We start from the raw sequence: 24,362 nt of genomic DNA, 5'->3' as shown, positions 1-24,362 counted from the left end.
TGATACATCCCAGATACAGAAAAGGGTTACTCTGTTACTCATTTCTAGGGGATAAGACTTTTCTTAATATAATTCTAGAAATGGCTCAATAAAATTTGATCCAGAGGTCAACCAGATTCATGGTATAATCATGTATTTAATTGTAAGATTTTTTATATTCTTCATGAGTTGTAAAAATTCAAATGTAAAAGACATCAGAGCAGTTGGATCTGGGTAGATCTAAAATTCCTTTCAAGAGCAGTATCTTTTGCCCTGTATTTTTTGGGTTGTTGTTTTTTTTTTTTTTTTTTTTTTTTGAGTGAAAAAGAAAAGAGGCTGAGAGATAAAATTCCCACAGGTGTGATTTTGTATTTCTGCTTTGGTATCTTACCTTTTCTTTAGTTTTCTCCACCATAGTTATGATCTAACTTGTTGGCTCAGAATTTGGAATCCAGAACATTTTTCTGGTATTCTCCTCAAATACAGTCCTTTCTTGCTGAGTCTGAACTTTCCCTGTAATATCTCTTATTTCTTAAGAAGCACTAAGATCAGCATAACCTTAAAACAGACTATCTGACTTTGGGTGGAGATTTTTTCCTTTTTCTTTCTTTTTTTTTCTTCTTGGGGGTTGGTGGTGCAGAGGGAGAGAGAGGACATTAAGCGGGCTCCATGCCCAGCATGGAGCCCAACACAGGGCTCAGTCTCACAACCTTGAGATCATGACCTGAGCCGAAATCAGGAGTCAGATGCTGAGCTGAGACACCCAGGATCCCCAAGATTTTTTTTTATATATCTGTCTGAAGCCCTCTATAGCACAATGCTAGAGCAATGAAGGGAATACCTTTTAAGTCATCTTGCCATATATACATAGAATTATTAACATAAAAGGTGTGAAAATTGGCTGTAAGTTTCACTTAGGCAGAGAAGAGTGCTCATTATGTAGCATCTAGGTATATAAGAGAGAGAGAAGGAACTCTCTGTTACCCCTTGGGGTTGACTCTACTACCATGAAGAGGGGAGAAGCCCTCAGTTCCGGGTGTCCCGTCTGAGGGGAGGAGGTGTTGCTCTGCAGTGTTTCCTTCATTTCTTAGATACTGAAGTTTATGTGAGTTCTCTGTGTCCACACAACAGATCCTCAAACAATTATCTTCACTCTTCACAAAACAGTTAACACTTTTTCCTTCCTTGGCACTCTTAGACATCATACTCTGATTCTGTGGTTTGTGATATCCACCGAGATCCAACCCTCTATTCCCAGAAGAGTCTTCAGTAATATTTCGAAGGGCAGTGAACTTGAAGTCTGATGACCCAGATTCAAGTCCAGAAGCCACAATTTAACCGGGTTAGATCACTCTAGACTTAACCTTTCTGTGCCATTTTTTTCTCTACTTACAAAATACTGATAATAACTGTTGCCCGATTTTTTAAATAGAATTGTTTTGAGCATGAAATAAGAATGTAAAAATCATTTGTTAAGCTCTATGGAAAGACACATTTTTGTTCTTTTTAGTATTTGTAAAATATTTAAAAGGTTCATCAGATTCTCCTACACTTACACTCTTTTGGGACACATCAGTAGAGTCATCAGAGAGGCAGACAGTAAAATAAACAGACAGGAAGTCAGCAGCTGTAAAGTTGCTTTAGGTTCTCGTGATACCCAGGGACCCTCTTTGTTCTTTCGGTTCCTCTGCATCTCACTACTTGGAGTGTGGTCCCTAGATCAGAAGCAACATACCACCTGGGAGCATGAAGAAATGCAGACTCTCAGATCCTGCCTCAGACTCTCTGGTTCCAAAACCTTCATTTTAACAAGCCCTCCTGGTGCTTCATATTCATATTTCAATTTGAGAAGCACAGTACACTCTCCACTTGACACTGGAGCATGCTAGATTATTCTACACTGTAAATAGTGAACATTCTTCATTTTGATTATTAGGCTTGAAGAAAATATTGTTAGCTCATGAAACTGCTTGTTCCATAGAGTTTTTTAAAGGTGATGCTAACAAGTAGCTCTTTATGTATTTAACAAAGATGATTTAACAAATTATTAAGTAACAGAGAAAGTGATGTACTTGGACGTGGTGAACATGATGAAGTTGTCTCTTGAGTGATTGACATTTGGGTAACGTTATTGGGGCAGCTGGATGGGATTCAGGGTAGGGTCAGCATAGCTTGAAGGACCTCTGTGGTGCCATTAGCCCTAGCCACGGCTATGCGTAGAAGGCATAGCTCTCATCTTTGCCCGGCACCCTTGGTCAGACTCGGGGTGTCCAGGATCATGTTCCACTAACCAGATGAGAATACAGACTGAGCTCAAGCCCCTTTATTTCTTTCTCACAACATTCTTTGGGGGAAGTGTTCAAGCACCAAAGTATCCTTTATTTCTTTATTTCCCACTTAGAGGAGCTGTAGAGATAGAAGGTTCTTCAGTCTGTTCTTTTTGCCAGGCTTTAGCTAAGTGTCAGATCTGTGGACAGTTCATCCAAGGAAGTGCCCATTCCCCATAACTCTGTTTCTCTTGGGACACAATTATAGAGTCAGTTCTGTTCCTTATGAGGTCAGCCTCATAAGATGTTGCCTACATTTTGTTTCTCTTTCATTTCTTCAGGAACCTATAAAATTATATATGTAATATAACTAAGTTCTTGAGCCATTAGAACAGAGGGGGACACGCTTCACTGGAACTGCTCCAGCTTCCCACATGTGCTGCCACAGTAAACTCCTGCGGTCTTCTTCAGTTCAGATCCCCATCCTTTTCTCAGCCCATTTGCACCCCTTCTTAACACGATATTCTGATTCTGTCGTCTGTGATGATGCACCTGCAGCCGACACCTTAGCCCAGTTACAGTTGAGTTGGGAAGGATTTCTGTGCAAATGATACCATCTAGCCTTGTGATCAGGGTTACTGCTCCTTATGAAAAACCTTCCAAAAAGAAGAGCCTGACATCCCATTTATATCTTCTGCACATACACACAAAGTGAAGGAGTAAAAGGTACTAATAGTTAAAACAACAACAACAGCAACAACCTTTTCTGAGATTGTAAGTTGAAAAAAGAGAGGAATCTGTACTTTTGTAAAGAATGGTATCTATGAAAAGTCTTTAGTTGTCTGCATACAAAGCTAAGAGAGTTAATTTCATTTTTGAAGTATTACTCAGACTTCTCCTTGTCGTCCTATGGACAGTTTCCACATCTGGGCTACTTTTGTTTTAATAGGGATATATGCTAAAATAATTTCCTTCCTACAGTTGTTGAATGCTACCTGTTTCCTAATTTCTTTCATTTAAAGCATGGTCATAAAACAAAATTTGGAGATGAGCAGCCAAATTAGGAAAAAACTTTGCATATACACGTGACAAAGACCTATCCTTACTGTATATGCATAGAGTTCTTCAAATGACTAAAAAGTTGAATAACCCAGTAGAAAAAGAGCAAAAGATATGAATCTGAATAAAACAATTGAAAATATCCAGTAAACATGAGAAGATATTCATGCCATATAACATGAAACATAAATCAAAACAAGTCATTTTCCACCTGTCAGGTTGACTGAACTTAAAATGTTTGAAAAGTCCCAGGGTTAAAGATGGGAGAAAGAATACTATGTTGTCGTTAGAATTATAAATTGTGTAAATTTTTTGAAGGATGATTTGGCAGTATTTATCAAAATGTGAAATGCACTTACACTTTGATCATGAAATTCCACAGATACGCAAAAATAATGTGAAATGATCATGTCTAAAGCGCTATTTATAATTGCCTAAATGGAGGACAAGCTCTCTGTCCCTCAGGATAGTTCATAGTAGTTACAAATATTTGTTAAGCCAGTGAACTAGCATTCAGCAGCTTAAAAAATAAGTAAGGTATATTTGAAAAAAAATCAAGAAAAAATACAGAAGACTGAATAATATGACTACATTTACATTTTTTTTAATAGCTGGGGAGAAATAAAAGAATGCAGCATACCCTTGTGTGTGGAAAAAGAAAGTTCTTTGAAAAGATGCACAGTAACAGATAGCTGTGAATTCTGGGAAGAGGTCCAGGAGAGAGAGAGACCTTTAGTTATTTTATAATGCCTAGATTTGAATTTAATTAAAACAGTTCTCTGTGATAAAGAGGACTGACTTCATTGTGTTGAGAGACAGTGATAAACAACCAAATCCTTTCTCTTCCCCCAATCCACACAGTCCTCCTGCCCCTACTTCATCCTCATCCTTAAGAATAATGTTCTTCAGGAGAATTAGCTAAGGGTCTTCACTTTTCCTGGGGGATAGCTTTTGAGATAGAAAACAGATATGTGTGAAGTGGCCAGTTGGCAGTTGAGGGAAAAGCAAAGACTTTGTCCAGTACTGGCATTGTAGGGCCATATGCTAAGAACAAACCATTCTTTGGTTATGTCAATTAGCCGTTTAAAATAATTCAAATAAAACACGATATAAATATTATCATATCATATATAGGAATATTATTCGGCCATCAAAAAGAATGAAATCTTGCCATTTGCAGCAATGCAGATGGAGCTAGGAAGTATTATGCTAAGCAAAATACATCAGTCAGAGAAAGAGACCATATGATCTCACTCATATGTGGAATTTAAGAAAGAAAACATGAACATATGGGAAGGGGGAAAAGAAAAAAACGAGACAGGGAAATAAGCTATAAGTGACTCTTAATGACGGAGAACAAACTCAGGGCTGATGGACGGGGTGGTGGGGGGATGGGCTAGCTGGGTGGTGGGGATTAAAGAGGACACTTGTGATCAGCACCAGGTGTTGTGAATAAGTGATGGATCACTGAATTCTACTCGAGAAACCAATATTGCGCTACATGTTAACTAACAAAGTCTGAATAAATAAAATAATAATAGTGCTATTGACACAATCTATCACATTGTTGATGGCTGTACAAGTTGATACAATACCTAGGGACGTCAGGTCGAAAATATTTATTACTATTCAATATGAACGTATGCTTTCATTCAGCAATTCCACCTCAAGGAATAGATAAAAAATATATATGCACAGGTATCTAAAAATGAAATATTTCATTGCAACATTGTATTAGCAAAAGACTGGAAACAACCTATTCATTAATGATAGGCTGTTTCAATAAATAATGCATGTATAAAAAAATTAAAAAATAAAATCAGGTAAACATAATGGTATTTTCCGAAAGAAAATTTTGGTTTGAATTTCCTGGGTAATTATTCCAATTGCCTATTCCTCTTATAGAGAAAATAAGATTATTAAGTAGTCCTTATTTTCATGGCTAATTTGAGTGGAAACTTTGGGGTTTTTGATGGAATCTTTTTTAAAGAGGACTTTTGCCTTCTTGAAAGAGTCCCAGATATGTCTCTGTTCCCCCAGTGGCCAGAAAGCATGTTTTGTCACCTGGATTCAGCTATAAAAAAGATCTTACTGTACGACTCACCTTTTCTAGTTCCCTACCATGTAAAATTTACCCAGCAGCATTTACTTCGTATTTTTTTAATACTTCAGAAAGTTATTTAAAATGTTGAGATACATTGAAGTATCATTTTAGCCCTTAACGTAAAACTTAGTATTTATGTTTTTCCAGTTCCCATCTCCCCTCCTCTCATCACCTGTCCCCTGCCTCCACCTCCCCACAAGACTGCTTCTCGTGTCATAAACTTGTCCTTCATTTCACCTTTGAGGGCCCCTCATCAGTACTCTGGGTGTTCAGGAGCCCTATCTGGAGACACCCTGTGCCAAGTGATAAGCTCTTCTACCAGCTTTCCTACACGGTTCAGTAGGATGTTTTCTTAACTTTACTTCTGGTTTTTCCATCACCCCCCAGATTCTCCCTCTACATTTTTTTGTTCTCATCCAAATTCTCTGGTAGTGACCGTGAGCATTTCTTTCAGATGGAGATTATTTTACCTTTACCAGACATGAACCCATTGGCGTGTGTGGACAGATCATCCCGGTGAGTGAATCTCCTCACGCCTCCTATTTGTTTTCATTTGAACCAGTTCTCTTAAAGATACATAAAACCTGGACCTCAGTGAGGTATGCTTTCCATTAAGGGGGGGGGTGGGGAGTGGGGGACAAACTGAGATCATGTTGTTGACGTATCTTTAACAGCCTCCCCTCAAATGCTTATTTGAACAGGTTAATAGGGTTTCGTCTCCGTTACCAGGAGTTGAGTTCTCAAGCCATGGAATTCTCATGATTAAAATAAGCAAAGCAAAGCCCAGTGTATTAATAACCTGCCCTTGGTTATGGATGTCCGTTCTGCTTATGGAAAATTAATGCTTTGTTATATTTGCTTGTTTATTTTTTAGAACTATGACTCACCATCTTTCCAGGCATATTGTTTTATATGGTCTTTTAATCCCATTCTTTCCCACTGTTTCTTTTCACAAGAATCTAGATAGAAGACTCTACAGAAGACACAGCAGTACAATTAACGTCACGGTCATAATTGAAACCATGCCGGGCTGTTGTATGTCTTGTAAAGGGAAATAGATGTAGTGCTTAGTGTTTGGATTGGAACATTAAACATTGTCTTTTTTTCCCCTCTCTCATACACAGCCTTGGCACTGTATAAAACATCATCGAATCTTCCAACAGTACTAGCTAATCATTCTGGCAGGATTTTGGGGGAGGCTCAAATTCAACTCTTAAACAGTAGAGACAAGAAGTGTTCTCTTTCCAAAATATAGGAGGAAGTCATCTTTGGCTTTGGGGGCGGGAGGGGTGGATACAAAGATTTTTGAGAGGTATTAGTATTTTTTTAAGTGATCAACAAGCTGCAGGTTTCTGTGAAATTTATTAGAGAATGAGACAGAAAATGAGAGGTTGGGTTTAGTTCTGCTGATCTTAACCTACCTAGGAAAATCTGCCGTAGATCAGGCCCCGGGTGAGGTCTGTCCCCTTCACTGCGGGAACTCAACCCTCCTCTTCTTGCCCTTCCCCGGAGGCAAGCTTGGAGCTCCAGCTTTCACCGACAGGACAAGAGCCACTTGTCAGCCAGCTCCGGCTCAATTACCGCACTCCAAGATTTATATACTGTAGATGGAATTAAAACATCACTGTGGACTCCCAAGTTTATAAACAACCAAGGGGAAAAGAAATTGGGTGTTTGGTGAAGGCAAGACACTTGTATATTTTTGCAAGCTTGCCAGGGCCAGTAAGAATCTTTCACGGGTGGCCGCTGAGATGCTTCAGGCAGAAACACATTGGGTCAAGGGCTGGAGCCAGGGGACCCAGATTTCTGCTTTCTTTCTTAATGAAATTATCAATGACACCTGATGGTACTCAGGTTCATCCCTGTGCTTATGTGACAATACGAGCCCAACATCCTTTTCAGAATCAGTTGAAACCATCTTAGGTCTTGAATTCAGATACTCCCCAATATTTCTCAGCATCCCATGTGTTTATTTTGCAATGGAAAGGAGATAAGTGAACAGTTTTGCATAGTCATCAGTCGAAGCGGTTTCTTTGTCGTCATCGTGTGCTTTGTGACCGTCCGTGCATATGAAGGAAAGGGATTTCCTCCCAGTACACATGGACTTAACATCCAGAGTTTTCTCCAGCTTGTCCACACTGAAGAGTTCTCTCCAGCCTGTCTGCAGTTCCTGGTGTAAAAACACAAATGCAAGAACAAGTTTTCGTGCCCAAGAACTTCCTGGAACCAAAGTCTAGTTTTAAAAATGAAGAAAATGACAACAATGAAAAACCCAACCAAAACAAAGCAAAAAACAGAGACTCCCTTTCACCCGGAGATTTCTTTTGGTGGGTCACTGGGATACAGTAATTTGCTGAACCGAGAAAAAAGGCGAGATTTTCAAGGCCAGTCCCGTTCTCTTCTTCATGAAGGAATTAAAATCTCCAAACATCTATGCTCTGTGGTGGGACAAGATTTATGTTGAGGAGTCATCTGAGGAATCCGAGCAGCCCCAGCTTGAAAACAAAGTGGTAGAGGAATATTTTTTCATTTATCAACCTTGAGTTTTTTCCTTTCAGTGGAACTTCCCCCTGCTGATGTTTGCTTGGAAAATTGCTCCGGCTCTTTGCTGTGGCAATACAGTAGTTATTAAGCCTGCAGAACAAACGCCGCTCAGCGCGCTCTACATGGGAGCCCTCATCAAGGAGGTAAGGGAAACCGCCTTTAGGAGTGACTCCCACTCCCCTTGTGGCTGGGGCCTACTGGGGCATATCCGATTTAATGTGCTTCATCAGCTTTCACAAGCCACATTTCCTCCAATTCTGTTTTGTTAGGCTGGCTTTCCGCCGGGAGTCATCAATATTTTGCCAGGATACGGGCCAACGGCTGGGGCAGCAATAGCGTCTCACGTTGGTATAGACAAGATTGCGTTCACAGGGTCAACGGAGGTAGGTACCCAAGAAGCTGTGGGAGGAGGAACGGTCCTGCGAGTGAGTAGAGGGTTGGAAAGAAAGCAGGATGTGTTATCGCTAGAGGCGGGACACTGAAAGAGAAATGAGTGCCAGGCCCTCAGAGGGGGCGGCGTGGGTGCCATAGCTAGAACCCTTGTGACAGTGGAAGTCAAGTTGTGCGTTGTCCTTTCAGTGGTGTGGGTCTCGGAGTGTTTATCGTGATGCCATCTGTGGAAAACTTCTCCTGGGGGGGGAAAAAAAGACCAAAAAACCCCACCCTATTATGTTTCGAAATAAAAGGAACACTTCCCAGAAGCAAAAAAACAAACAAACAAAAAATCAATCCCAGAAGCTGGGGTTCAAAACACTTTTCCGAGTCAAGGACATTAATGGCAGAAGCAGGTTAAGAAGCTGGAAATCCAGAATCATCTGTAGTGGAGATGAAAATGGAAACACAGCTCTCTCTCCTCACTCTTTCACCAGATCCTGTAGATGCAGCTGGCATCTAACTATGCCCTTGAGCTTTAAGGGATGAGAAAGAGCAGGGGTCAGCAGACTTCTCCGGGAAAGGCCGGAGAGTTAATGCTGGAGACCTTGCAGTACTCTCATTTCTGCTGCAACTACTCCGCTCTACCCTCGTGAACTAGGAGGCCGCGGCCTGGGGGAAGGTGCTAGCAGACCCTGGCCACAGGCCCATCGGACTTTGTTTATAGACACTGAAATTTGAATTTCACATAATTTTTTCACATCCCCAAATATTCATCGTCTTTTGATTCTCCTGCCCCCCACCATCATTTAAAAACACAATAACAGTTTTTAGTTTGCAGGACATAGTAAGATAGACAGTAGGCCAAATTTGGCTCATGGGCCATTGTTTATTGACCCTTGATAAAAAATTGTAAGTCCGCTTAAAAAGATGTATTCTGAAAGGCTACTCTAAATGTCTTGGATTCAAGTAACAGAGATGATAAAAAGAAGGTCTGATTTATTGTTTCAAGTAGAACTTCACAGATGACCTCCCTGTTGAACAAAGGATTTTTGCACATCTAGAACAGAGCTGCATCCCAGAAATACAATGAGCAACACTTGTAACTTAAAATTCGCTATTAGCCCCATTTAAAACGTTTCAAAACAAGTGGAAGTAATTTTAACAATGTCTGTTATTTAATCTAGTATTTCCAAAATAATATTTCAACTCAGGATCAATGGAACAAGTCATTGTCCCAGAATTTTACATTCTCTTTTCAATACAAAGTCTTTGAAATCTGGCATGTAGTTTGCATTTGCAGCACGTGTCCATGCAGTTCAGCCCCTTTGTAAGTCTCTGTAGCCACCCAGAGGCTGGGGACTCCCACACCCGACCACTTGGGCTAGAAGGGCTTGACTATATCAGTGGATACAATTAACGATACTTAAATTGACTCATGTTAAAAAGTTTCATAAGAGATTGGTTAATAAACCTGAGTGTTAATTTATAGTTAGAGATTCTTGAGTTTTATGTTCATAAAGAGTTAATCTTGTTTCCAAACCTCTTATTCTAGTTGTACTTGTTACAGTAATTTGCAGTTTTAATGAAATATATAAACCAAAACATGGGTCTGAAAGGAAATTATAGCTCCTATTTAAACTGAGTCCGGTGCTTTGAAAAGATTTGCTAAGGGCTAGATGCCTAAAAAACTGCAATCAACGAGGAGTGGGCAAGACAATTATAAGAACTTGGGGGAAAGCATAAAGCTAGATAGAATGTGCACCTGGCTGGCTTTGCAAATATTTTTAAGTCTTCACTCCGCTTTAAAGAAACTGAAACCAGAAATCTTAAACAGTATTTTAGGGGAATAGTTTCATCAGAAAGGAAAGGTAAACCCATAATTAAAGAAAAGTCCTTGGTTCTACATCCGAAGACTAGAGAATGAATGTACATATTTTTTAAATTAAAATGAAATATTTAAGGATCTTTCCTTGCTTTAACCTTTTTTTCCAAAATTAACCAGTCATGGGGCACCTGCGTGGTTCACTTGGTTAAACATTTGACTCTTGATTTCTAAGCCTTTGACTCTTTTGTTTTTTTTTTTAAAGATTTTATTTATTTATTTGACAGAGAGAGAATTCATAAGTAGGCAGAGAAGCAGGCAGACAGAGAGGGGGAAGCAGGCTCCAGGCTGAGCAGAGAGCCTGACTCGGGGCTGGATCCCAGGACCCTGAGATCATGACCTGAGCTGAAGGAAGAGGCTTTAGCCCGCTGAGCAACTCAGGCACCCCTAAGCCTTCAACTCTTGACTTTGGCTCAGGTCATGATCTTAGGGTCGTGAGATCTAGTCCTGCATCCGGCTCCGTGCTAGGTATGGAGACTGCTTAAGACTTTCTCTCTCCCTCCCTCTCTCTCTCCTCTCTCTCCCCTCTCTCTGCTTCTCCCACATTTGTATACATGCTCCCTCCTCAAAAATAAATCAGTTAATTAAATTAACCAGTCAGTGGTTCAGATTGAGCCAGTTAAGGGCTTCCTGCCGTACAATATCTTTTTTTAATAAAAACGAGATCATAATATATAAAATGAGATATAGCACCTTATATGTCAGTACTTACAGATCTTCTTCATTTATTTCATAGTTGAATAGCATATTCTTGGATCTCTGAGTCATAGTTCAATTGAAACACCTGGGCTGTTTCCATAGTTTGGCTATTGTAGATAATGCCAATGTAGATAATCATGTAGGGATGCGCATATCCCTTCAAATCAGTATTTTTGTAGTCTGTGGGTAAATACCTAGTAGTGAAATTGCTGGGTCAAGGGTAGCTCTATTTTTTATTTTAAAGGCTTATTTATTTATTTGACGGACAGAGATCACAAGTAGGCCAAGAAGCAAACAGGGAGAGGAGGAAGCTAGCTCCCTGTCCAGCAGAGAGCCCGGTGTGGGGCTCGATCCCAAGACCCTGGGATCATGACCTGAGCCAAAGGCAGAGGCTTTAACCCACTGAACCACCCAGGCGCCCCAAGGGTAGCTCTATTTTTAACCTTTTGAGGAATCTTCATACTGTTTTCCAGAGTGGCTGTACCAAATTGCATTCCCACCAACAGTGTAAGAGGACTCCCCTTCCTCTTCATTCTCGCCAACACCTGTTGCTTCCCCTGTTGTTAATTTTAGCCATTCTGACTGGTGTGAGGTGGTATCTCATTGTGGTTTTGATTTATAGTTCCCTGATGATCAGTGATATTGACTAAGTTTATTTTTTTATAAATGAGTGTTCTGTTAGTACAACACTATTAAATAATCTAATCTATCCTTTTGCAGCTAATTTGAATACAACATTAACATTATATGATAAATTTCCATATAAACATGTTTTTGTTTTAGGACTCAAAATTTTATTTATCTCTTCTTTCACTAATGCCAGATTGCTTCAATTACTAGGTTTTAAAAAATGTTGCAATAGGGGCTCTCAAGTGGCTCAGTTGGTTAAGTGTCCAACTCTTGGGTTCTGCTCAGGTCATGCTCTCAGTGTCCTGGGATCCAGCCCCACTTTGGGCTCCCCACTCAGTGGGGAGTCTGCTTCCCCTCTCTCTTTCCCCTGCTGCTCGTTCTGCTCTCGTGCTCTCTGTCTCTCTCTTTTGCTCTACAATGAATAAATCAAGATGGCAGGCAAGGTACCCTTTTATTTGGTTTTCAAAACCTTTCAGCTATTCTTGTCTATCCTTTCAGCTAAAATTTCAAATTGATTTTCTAAATACTTTGCTTTCCTCCTAAAAACTCTGGGAACTTTGGTGTTACATTATCTGTCTGTACTAAATCAGGGTGAGTGCTTCTGCACAAGATTGATTTCTTGTATAGGAGCGCCATGCAAATCTCTTCGTTTACGTGTCAGTCCCATAGGTTTTTTGAAGTCACAAAGTCACGTATTGGCAAGTTATATTGACGGGTGACCCAGTCATTCAGGCTGGTCGTTGTTCTTTGTCCAGTCTCATGAACTCTCATCCTATATATTCCCAGCTTAGCGTTCAGCCAGAGACTCAAGGGGAACCCCTTGCCAATTTCCAGACCTCCTTCTCTCCATCTGGTACTAAGCCCCTCACCTTTAAGCCAACACAGCCTCTGTGAACTCCAGTCTTTTTCCTCAGTTTAGTGAGACCACCCTGTTCTACTTTGATCTTCCCATCCCATGCTGCAATCGAGAAAGTCTTTTGCCAAAAAAGGCTTCCCTTATTCATTTCTCTCTTCTAGGATCCCAGTCCCATACTGCCTGCTGACCAGTTTGAAGAAAGCTGTTTCACGTACTTTTCTAGTTGTTTACATTGGGAAGCCAATTTCAGGGCCATTATTCCATCATGACCAGAAGCAGAAGTCTTTGTGGCATCTTCTGATTAGGCAGATCTCTAATTCCCATAGTTTTTCCTTGTCCTCATTGCCTCAGATTGGATAGATCGTGATCAGTAAGCTTATAAATTTATTTAATTTCTGACCATATACGGAGGTTTTAGGGAGGTATTCTCTTTGGAGTCTATCTTGGGCATTCTTCTCACTACCTCAAGTAGTATCTGATGTGTAGTCAACATGCATTATAAATATTTGTTAGACCCATGAAGGAGGAAGGACTGCATTGGGCGGGTGGCGGGGGGGCTAGATCTCAGAGCTAGAGGCGATGATTATGCTAGGCTCAGCACGAGTGTACCTACCATCGGCCACCATACAACACTATCACGATGTCATTAGTTCAAGATATTTTAAGTTTAAATGAAAAGCTACTTCATTCAGAGACAAGAATATTTAAGAAAAAGATAATTCTACATTTTAATTCCATGTTTCATATTCACAACTGGTGGAAACGTAGGCTTGTCTCCCTTTTTTGTCTTGGGGGAGAATGAAATGGTGGCGATATGGGGACCAGTGGACACAAAGGCCTTGGAGGACAGTAACCCCAGATGCGAGGACCCTTGTGAGTAATGTGTTGCTTGATACTGGCAGATAAGCAACAAATACGGGAATCCATTCCGTTCTCAGAATCGTTTCCCAAGCCTGATATTAAGGACAAGGACTTTCAAAAAGCTCGATCCGTGTTTTGCTGGGTTGTAAAATAGGACATTGGGTTTCAGTGTTTGCCCCTCAAAAGCAAAGGCAGTTTTCATTTTTCTGTCATTTCAGACAGCTCTACATTTTACAGGCATTGAAGTTCCAGAACTGTAGATTTTATGCTAAATCAGTGTGTATCCTTAACAGTTTCTTTGGAAGTGAAAAGCCTTATAGAGATGGGGTGAGGGGAACAGCCCTAAGAACCTAAATCATGCCAGATAGGACGTATCAAGAAGTTGGTATGTGTTTGATTTCCTAGTGCCCTGAACACTTGGTAGAGGGAACCAACACTGGATAGCAGATGTTCAGTGACTGTGAAACATGGATTCCCAGCGTTCTAGTGGGAGTAGTTCACATTCAAAGGACGCAAAGATGTGCCAGAGTTAGGTAAAATATTAGGTTTAATCCTGTACCTATTCCTCATAAATCATCTTTCTACTCCTTAGAGTATGTTATTCTCCCTTTTATTCAGGCCGGATTAATCTCTATCTCTATCCAGTGGCTTCTCATAACCCAAAGTTAATCACTGAGCCAAACCATCAGTAATCAGTCCAGTCAGTCTCATTATCACAAAGACCTCCTCATAGACTCTTTACCTTAAGAATTTTAGAGATTTAATGTCGTTCAGCTTGAGTTAATTTCTTTCAGTCCTTTATTGAGAGCCTCTTAAAGGGAATTAAAGTCCTCCTCTTTTGCTAAATGAAAGGTTGAAAGAACACTGCATCATAACTCCATACTTTGCCTCTTTAAAAAAACCAAAGGGGGTAAAACAAAACAAAAGAACGAGATCACTTTTTCGGTAAGAAATTCCAAGCACAGTCTTCAAGTCACACTAAAAGTAATCAAGATTAAATAAGATATGTTAGATCCATATCAGAAAACTAGGCATAATTTCACCCTCTTTAATAGTGGTGTGGATTTGTTCACAGTACATGTGATTATTTTATCCTTCTAGCCCTCGAATGCCTACCTGAAAATAAGGGATGAAAGTATCTAATTCATGGATTGTGAAGACATAATCTAACATAAGTAACGTTTTTAGGACAGGGCCTGATTCTTAGTAAAGTACCAGTAAATATTAGCTGTCATTGTTTTCTATTTGTTTTTTTTTTATTACAGCTATCAATTTATTTATTTTCAGAAAAACAGTATTCATTATTTTTTCACCACACCCAGTGCTCCACGCAATCCGTGCCCTCTATAATACCCACCACCTGGTACCCCAACCTCCCACCCCCCGCCACTTCAAACCCCTCAGATTGTTTTTCAGAGTCCATAGTCTCTCTTGATTCACCTCCCCTATTTGTTTTTAAATAAAATTTATAGAAGAATTTATCCTTGGGAAAGTGGGTAGAATAGAAGGAGCTGGATTTAACCAACCTGGGGTCAAGTTCCAAATTTCCTGCTCTGTTTCCTTTGGCAAATTATTTAGTCTTTCTGACCCCTCGTTTCTTCCTCTAGTAAGAGGGGCTATGAGTAACTCCTAACTCCTGCTGTCCTCTGGTGGTTTTACTTTCCATTTGTTTTAGGGGTTTTATAAATAGTTTACAAATATTTTTGTCTTCTAATAAATGTGGGGGTGTTTTTGTTGTTCTATTTTACTTTTTTGAAAGATTGCCCAGGTACTTGCTTGGATAAACTGATTGTAAATCTTCCCCTCTTTTTTTAAGTGGCATAGTGTACTTGATTTAGAGAGCGTGCTTGAAGAGGACACTTGGTACCTATTAAAGAACTTGTGTATGATTCCGTTGTAGCCGAGAGCAAGGGCCGCTCCCACAACCTGTGTTTGCTGGAACCAAATCCCAGCTCAGGGAGAATTTCTTTGCAGCAAAGTGTAACGTGATTGCCATGTTCTCCAGTAGTTCTTCAAGGACTCCCTCTCCTGTGGGAATTGGGGAGAGGGTCGCAGCTGATAATGGAAGGGCTTGTGTAATACAGATTCCTGGGTACCACCCAAGAGCTTCTAAGTCAGAACCACTGGAGACAAGGCCCAGGAATTCTCATTTTAGTAAGTTTTTCTAGGGAATCTTACATTCACTAACTTGTAGGAATCACTGGTTTATACATAGTTGGACTAGTTGGGTCATACTTCAGAACGTGTTCCGAGGCCTGGTTAAGAAAACAGCTACAACTCTGAGTTTGTTAACCTGTGCCAGAGAGAACATTTGTGTGAACTGATAGATGTCACAGTGTTACTCTGTCTGTAAGTTCATTCCAGGGATCGTATCTCTTCTAAGCACCAGAAGGGGAAAAGGTGAATTCAGAATCAGTTTAGCACAGCCATCATATCCAAACAGACTTCATAATTTCTCAAAGAGAAACAACAAAAAGGGCCCATATTTTATTTTATAAATAAAATAATTTTTTTTTACTAACATATAATGTGTTATTTACTTCAGGGATACAGATCTGTGAATCATCAGACTTACACAGGTCACAGCACTCACCATAGCACACACCCTCCCCAATGTGTAGCCTATCCCAGCCTCCCTATCCCTTCCCTCTCTTCCTCTTCCCTCCAGCAACCCTCTGTTTCCTGAGATTTAGAGTCTCTTATGGTTTGTCTCTCCCTAGTCCCATCTTGTTTCATTTTTTTCCTTCTTTCCCCCCATGGCCCCTCATCCTGTCTCTTAAATTTCTCATATCAGTGAGATCATATGATCATTGTCTTTTTCTGATTGACTTATTTCACTTAGCACAATACCCTCTAGTTCCATCCATGTCATGCAAATGTCAAGATTTTTTGTTTTTTGATGGCTGCATAGTATTCCATTGTATATACATCATCTTTATCCGTTCATCTGTTGATGGACATCTATGTTCTTTCCATAGTTTGGCTATTGTGGACATTGCTGCTATAGACACTAGGGTGCAGGTGCCCTTTCAGATCATTACATTTGTATCTTTGGGGTAAATAAATACCCAGTAGTGCAATTGCTGGGTCTTAAGGTAGCTCTTTTTCAACTTTTTGAGGAACCTCCATGCTGTTTTCCAGAGAGGCTGCACCAGCTTGCATTCCCACCAACAGTGTAGTAGGATTCCCTTTTCTCCGCATCCTCGCCAACACCTGTTGTTTCCTGTCTTGTTAATTTTAGCCATTCTGACTGGTGTGAGGTGGTATCTCACTGTGGTTTTGATTTGTACAAAGGGCCCATATTTTATTTAGAAGTCTACAAACCTTTCCAAAAGCTCACACATACTACAGAACTATGCAACATTGGTTATCAGGAAAACCCTGGCGGAACACAGGGGTACTCATTGCCAGTTCTGCTGTGATTATATTTCTCTCTATTGTGTGAGCTGACACTCACACAATGCCCCTGTAAAGAGCTAAGCCTTCTCTTATTTCCACATGCTACACCTCAGGAACAAGCGCCATAGCAAGTCCTCTGCCACAGCAAGTCCTCTGCTACTTCGTCTGTGTGTAGCTAATGACACTCTTCTTCCTCCCCTCCCTAGATCCTGGAGCAGCCCTGGAGCCCCGAAAGGCCTGCATGGGCTTGCCAGCTCCCCAAGAGAAAGGACTTTGATAATCTTAGAACTCAGAGTCCCCTTTCATTCGGTTAACATTGGGACTCTCTACTATGTGCTGGGCCCCAGTTAAGATGCCCTTATGTCACTTCTTGTTTGACAAATGACCTTGGGGTTCCCCTAGCACAGAGAGTTGAAGATCCCCCAAGTTCTTCATGAGTGTCCTCCTCCCTCTCTTTACTAGTTCTTCTGTGCTTCAGACCTGTTCTGCAGAGGGTTCTCCGGGCTTAGCACAGCTCCAAGGTCATGGAATTATCCTATGTAACCCCTGCAGAGGTGGTTCAGTGAAGCCCAGAGAATCAACTCATGGATTCATTAAAGACTTTACACTCCAGGCTTAGCTGATCAGATTTTCTTCTTATAAGCAATTTCTTTTGCCCTTTTCTGCATAAAAGCACTATTCCTCAGGGAGGGTATAGGTTCATTTCAGTCATTCACTGATAACTATTGGTTTCTCAATTTAGCATTAACTAATTAAAGGTAGTTAATGGCAAGTTCAGAAACCAATAGTTATGACTGACAAGCTCCAACTCTTCTTTCCTATAAGACCTTCAGTACAAAAGATTTTTCACCTGGAGTAACGTAATCAGTCCCTTTAATGTTTCATTTATCAATATGAAATAATCCAATGAGGGGAACAAGATAGTATGTCATTTAGAATATTTCCTTGGAATAGTTCACTCTAATTACTGACCTCTTTTTTGAGCTTAGACTTCTGCTTTCTAACTGCAGAGTGGACACCTCCACCTGGATGTCCAGATTCCTCCAGTTCATGGACAGGTCAGTTCATGAGCTGGCCCCGCACCTTCCCCTATCTCCAGCCTTCCCAGACCACCTGCAAAGCCCTGCATGTGCCATGCCTTCCTGTTCTGTGACCTTGCCCCTTGCGCATGCTGCTTCTGCTGTCGGAGCACCCTCCTTTCTGTTATCTGCCCTGCGAGCTCTACCATCCGTGCAGGTTAATGAGAACTGGTCTACTTCTCTAGTGAGTGTGGTGCTTCGTTCTTACTGAGTCTGATTATCTCAAATGTTGCCTCTTTCTAGTTCTTTGGCCTCTGATCTGTTCTGTATTTTCACCACCTTGGCTCTCCCTTAAGTTTCTTTTTTATCTCATCACTACTTCTCTCTCCCTGTCAAGCTCAAATTGTCTTAAAATTTAATTGATTTATTCCTAATGTATTTTACTTTAATTAAAACCATCAAATCGTATTTTAAATAGCCAAGTAAATTCAATATAATTTCCCCAATAACAGCCCAGAAAGGAAAACAAAAAGATGAATGGCATAATTACTCTGATAAAGTAACCCTTTCATTGTTTAATATATCTTTATTGACAGCTTTATTGTGGTGTAATTGATATATAGTAAATTTTACAATTTGATATGTCTTGATGTATGTATCTACCCATGAAACCCTTACTACGTTCAGATAGCAAATACATCCATCACCCTTGGAAGTTTCCTGCTGGCCCTTTGCTATCTCTCTCCTCTCTCCCTCCACACCCTTCCCATTCCCAGGCACTGATCTGCTTTTTCCCATTGCAGATCATTTGCATTTTTTTTGTATTTCACGTAAGTAGAAACACGCTGTATGTTCCGTTCTGTCTGGTTGTTCTTACTCACACATTAATTTTGAAATCCATCCTTGTTGTGTATCTCGGTAATCATTCCTCCTTATTGCTGAGCCATATTCCATTTTATGGATATATCACAATTTGTTCATACATTCAGCTGCTCGTGGACATTTAGGTGGTTTCTAGTTTGGAACTATTATCAATAAAATTTCCTATGAACACTTCATGTGCAAGTTTTTGTGCATCTGTGTGTGTATTACCTAGAAATGGAATGGCTGGATCATATGGTAGATTAAGAAACTGCCAAACAGTTTTCCAAAGTGGCTGTACCATCTTACATTCCTTCCAGCAATGTATAACATTTCCAGCTCCCCTACATCTTCTCTAGCATTTGGTATGATTGGTCTTTTTAATTTTAGCCATTCTAATAAATGTGTAGTATTATCTCAATATAGTGGAGATTTAAAAAACTTTTTAAATTTAATTTTATTTTTTCAGTGTTCCAAGGTCCATTGTTTATGCACCATACCCAGTGCTCCATGCAATACATGGCCTCCTTAATACCCACCACCAGGTTCACCCATCCCCCCACCCCCCACCACTCCAAAACCTCAGTTTGTTTCTCAGAGTCCACAGTCTCTCATGGTTCATCTCCCCCTCTGATTTCCCCCAATTCACTTAATTCTTTCCTTCTCCTAACGTCCTCCATGTTATTCCTTATGCTTCACCAGTAAGTGAAACCATATGATAATTGACTTTCTCTGCTTGATTTATTTCACTTAGCATAATCTCCTCAGTCTTGTCCATGTTGCTACAAAAGTTCATCCTTTCTGATGGAGGCATAATATTCCATTGTATATATGGACTATATCTTCTTTATCCGTTCATCTGTTGAAGGGCATCTTGGCTCTTTCCACCATTTGGTGATTGTGGCCATTGCTGCTATGAACATTGGGGTACAGATGGCCCTTCTTTTCACTACATTTGTATCTTCAGGGCAATATATATATATATATATAGCTTGGGAACTTTTGACTATGCACCACATTTTAAGTTTTTTAAAATTATAGAAGCCCATTTAAAAACATTTTGCTACAAATTTATTCCATAAATATATAATTAGTACCAAATTCCACCTATTCATTAGCTTTCTGAGTCTGTTTTCTATGAAATGGGGAGAGTGACAACTACTTTATGAAGTGGTTGTGAACATTAAACTAGACAGCACCTGCAGAAGATCCTGTTAATATGGTAGCCCCATTACTAGCTTACAAGTGAGTCTTCCGGACTGTGGGTTGAAATCAGACATTGTACATGTTATCCTTAATGGTGTTTGAAATTAGGTAACAATCAGTTCAAACCTTGTCATGAGATAGATCAATGTAGCATACCATGTGACATAATTGGAAGTGGGTTCCTTCAATTTTTTTTTTAATTTTATTTAAATATTTTATAGATCTCAGTGTATCAGTTGAGGGTCTTTCCCTTTATTCTTAGGATCCTATCACCTGTGTATGTGTGTGCATTATATAGAGGTAGTTGATTTTATGTGGTGTTTCCATTGCACATGTTTTACTTTTGGATTCTGGCCCTCCTCCCTATAATGTTAATTTCTGAAACACTGAGTGCAGACATATTGACAGCTGTGGTCCTGCCATAGAGTATAGCACTTGCTTTGCGGATGGAGAACCTGAAAGACAGGCTGTTTCCAGTACTTACTTATTATATGTTAGCCCCCATTTTAAGAATTCAGTTTATTTAAACTAAAACAAAAGCAATTTACTCTTTTCTCCCACTCCCCACCCCCTGCTTCTGGCAGTCACCCGTCTGGTCTCTGTATCTATGAACTTGGTATATATACAAACATCTACATCTACATATATGTATACATATATATACACACCACACACATATGTTGTGTGTATATATATGTACCTACACACACATATCTGATATTCCTTTGGTGGCAAGCATTATATGTTTGTATGTGTATATATATATACATATATATATATACACATACATATAAAATATAATTATTTTAGATTCTACATATAAGAGAACTCATATAGTATTTGTCTCTCTCTGATTTATTTCACTTAACATAATGCCCTTGAAGTTCATCCATGTTGTCAGAGAGAGCAAGAGTTTGGTATTTTTATGGCTGAATAATATTCCATTATTCACATATATGCACAATTTTTTAATCTAATCATCCACTGATAGACACATAGGATTTTTCCATATCTTAGCTATAGTAAAGAAGGCTGCAGTGAGGGTGCAGATACATGTTTTCCAGTTAGTGTTTTTGTTTTCTTCAGATAAGCACCCAGAAGTGGGATTGTTGGATCATACAGTAGTTCTATCTTTAATTTTTTTAGGAACCTCCACACTGTTTTTCATAATGATTGCACCAATTTATATTCCCACCAAGAGTGCCTAAGGGTTGCCATTTCTCCATGTCCTTGCCAACACTTGCTGTGTCTAGTATTTTTGATGCTAGCCATTCTGACAGGTGTGAAGTGATATCCCATTTTGGATTTGATTTGTGTTTCCCTCTTAATGAGTGATAGTGAGCATCTTTTCATGTGTGTGTTGGTCTTCTTTGATGAAGTGTGTTTTAATCTTTATCCATTTTTTACTGTTTTGTTGTTTTATTGATGAATTTTTAAAGTTCTTTGTGTATTCTGGATACAAGTCCATTGTGCTTTGCAAATATTTTCTCCTAGTCTTTGACTTATCTTTTAGTTCTCTTAACGGTGTCTTTTGCAGAACAGAAGTTCTTAATTTTCATGACATCCAATTTGATTCATTAATTTTTAAATTATGGATCAGGCTTTTAGTTTCATGCCTAAGGAATTTTCACCTAACTTAACACCACAAATATATTCTCTTATGCTCCCTTCTAGAAATTTTTTAGTTTCATGTTTAACATTTAGGTCTTTGATCTGTTTTTAGTTAATTTTTGTGCATGTTGTAAGGCGAAGAACTAAATTCTTTTTTTAAAAAATTATTTATTTATTTTTAAAGATTTTACTTATTTATTTATTTGACAGAGAAAGAGAGAGATCACAAGTAGGCAGAGAGGCAGGCAGAGGAGGAGGGGGACGCAGGCTCCCTGCTGAGCAGAGGCCAATGCGGGGGCTCAATCCCAGGACCCTGAGATCATGACCTGAGCCAAAGGCAGAGAGGCTCAACCCACTGAGCCAACCAAGTGCCCCAGTCTTCTTTCCTTTTCTTTTTTTTTTTAAGTCGATAATAAGAGTTCCAGCACCATTTCTTGAAAAGACAGTTTTTTCCTGCTGAATTGGCTTTGTGCCTTTCCCAGGAAGCAGCTGTCCTTATTTGTATGGGTCTTTTTCTAGTTCTGTTTTATTCCACTGCTCATGTGTCTGTCCCTTCACCAGTACCACACTATTTTCTTTACATAACATAGGAAATTCTTTATCTTAACAGGAGATCATTGAAAACTAAATATGAAATTTTCATAGATGCAGATCTTCAATGGAGGGAACAGAGAGAGAGAGAGAGAGAGATGAGATGAGAATTTGAGAACAAGAATGAGGTGGAAGGTGGCCCTGTGAGGAGTTTTGCCCTTAGGAGTACTCAGAGCAGTCAGCCAGCCCATTGCAGTGGGCATGGAGCAAATTTCCCTGAATTCTTCCAACTCAGTCTCTATTTGCTCTTTCTCTCCCTAGAGAGACTGGCATTCACTTGCAGGAGAACCACTCCTCGGGCCTCTGGAATATCTCCTAGTTTCTTCAGAATGATATCACTTATAGACCATAGAAGACCTGAGGAAGAAGCACCTGTCTAGAATATGAAGGCCAATTTACAATTACACATATTAATGGTGGTGGGTAGAGAATATTCACGGGCAAATCAAATGATCGCGTAATTCTCAAACTCCCGTTCAGCTTGCTTTCACCAGTTTTTTTTTTTTTTTAACTTCTTTATTCATCTATTGTTGTTTAACTTTGTAGCTCCTTGGGAAACTGTATAGATTCTTCCAGAGGAAACATGTCACTTCAATACAGATTAGAACATGGCTCCTGATCTGCTTGCCCTAGGGAGAGGGGACTCACTGGGACATCACAGAATGTCTGCAGCAGTAACAAGAAGCTTATTTGAGGTGGCTGCTTTCCATTTTACTTTAGCAAAAGGGCTTTGAAAAACAAACAGTTCCTCAGATTAAAGACCGGATTAATTTCTCCTTATACAGCTAAGTACATAAGCGATGCATGTAAATATTTAATAAGTGAATATAAAAGGGCTCTTATAAACACAGAGTCAATAAACAACCTCAAGCAAGGACAGGAAGGCAGTTTGCACTTTGCTTGGTGTGGTGTTTTCTTTATTCAATTAGATGAACAAACCATGATTTCATCATTAGTCAACAAGATAGTAGAGAGACCATCAAAGCAAACTACAGGAGAGTCCAGACTGATTCGTGCCAAGCAAATGTTTGTAGCTAACAGCTGTATTAGCACTGTGTCTCATTCACGCAGCCGGGGCTCTCCTCGCACTTCCTAAGTGGGAGGAATGTCATGTCGCACGGTGCTGTCGCCCTTGCTGCTGCTGGAGGCAGAAATTGGGGCAGCGCTCGCTCGCTCGCTCTCTCTCTCACTCTCACTCTCTCACAGCCTCACCACCTCTCTGTTGGTGGGGGAAGCAGCCTGCTGGAGTTTTCACTCTTTTTTAAAAAAGTTAATGGGCCTCTTCCTAAGGGTGTATGAGTCCACGAGCAAACAAACCATCTAAAAACTTGAACCAAAAATACCAGTTCGATGGGTCAGTGCCTCTGGATATACAGGTTTTAAATTCTCTTTTTTTTCCTTTTCTTAATACTTAAGTCAAAACTCAAGTACTGGAGAATTAAGAAAAAGTCTACTGTGGCCTCTGCCTGCTAGCCAAGATTGTTTATTTATTCTGCAGTGGGTCCCCCTCCTGGGAGCTGGGGATGATAATGAGCAGGTCCCAAGATGCCCAGCCCTTTATTCAGCTCACCTGGTGAATGGGAAATGTCGTACCATTGACTTGAGTATTCCAGGTGTCTTCCTATCAAAACAAACCAAGCAACAAAATCTTGCCTTTTTTATTTATCTGAAATAGAGAGGGAGAGTCCCATGTGTTAACAAACGGACGGCTAAGTGTACCAGACAGCTGATCTGGCCTGTCTGTTAGCGGGGTTGGGATTCTCATCCTAGCAGAGGGGACCTAACCCCCAGGAGGGCATCTGGATAAGAGAAGCAGGAGCCACAGAGAGAAACTGTAATGGGCAGGAAGGACTGGAGGCGTGGAATGGGCATTCAGAGTCCAGGACTGGCTCCGCCTCTTCACAGGTGCCCATCAGCAAATCATTTCTGGACCTCCCAGAGTCACTTTTTTTTTTTTTCCAACTGTGAAATGGGGGCAGTTTTGCCTCACTGAAACATGGAGATTAAACAATGCTTGTGACAACAAACAGTGCACAGTATGTGCTTAGCAAAAAGGAAGGTTGCACAACTAGAAAGGAGAAGAAATGAATGATGCAAGGTGAGAGACAAGTGTGGGAGAAATGCCCTTAAAGATTCTTGAATCTCTTGGTTCTCAACCCTAACAGCGCATTAGAATGTTCTGGGACAGGGGCATCTAGGTGGCACAGTCAGTTAACCATATGACTTTTGGTTTGGGCTCAGGTCCTGATCTCAGTGTCATGAGATCGAGCCCCATATTGGGCTCTGCACCCAGGGAAGAGTCTGCTAGAGATTCTCTCTCCCTCTCCCCACTTTTGTTCATGTGCGCGCTCTCTCTCTCTTTCTCTCAAATAAATAAATCCATTTTTAAAAAAGCATGCTCTGGGGAACTTTTAAAAAT

General features: G+C 40.1%; 1 protein-coding gene across 3 annotated transcripts in view; it reads left to right on the top strand.

The window, feature by feature from the left end:
• Positions 1–24,362, top strand: part of ALDH1A2 (aldehyde dehydrogenase 1 family member A2) — a 93,562-nt gene that overhangs the window by 48,763 nt on the left and 20,437 nt on the right. For all 3 annotated transcript variants that reach the window (XM_045067405.1, XM_004777289.3, XM_045067404.1), the window contains 3 exons: positions 5,864–5,925; positions 7,968–8,096; positions 8,223–8,336. In XM_045067405.1, the coding sequence (XP_044923340.1) occupies positions 5,864–5,925; positions 7,968–8,096; positions 8,223–8,336 (305 nt within the window). The remainder of the gene's footprint in view (positions 1–5,863; positions 5,926–7,967; positions 8,097–8,222; positions 8,337–24,362) is intronic.

Source organism: Mustela putorius, unplaced genomic scaffold (genome assembly GCF_011764305.1).
Source record: "Mustela putorius furo isolate JIRA1106 unplaced genomic scaffold, ASM1176430v1.1 tig00003896_pilon_pilon_pilon, whole genome shotgun sequence".
Lineage (NCBI taxonomy): Eukaryota > Metazoa > Chordata > Mammalia > Carnivora > Mustelidae > Mustela > Mustela putorius.
This window is presented reverse-complemented; position numbering and strand designations above follow the sequence as displayed.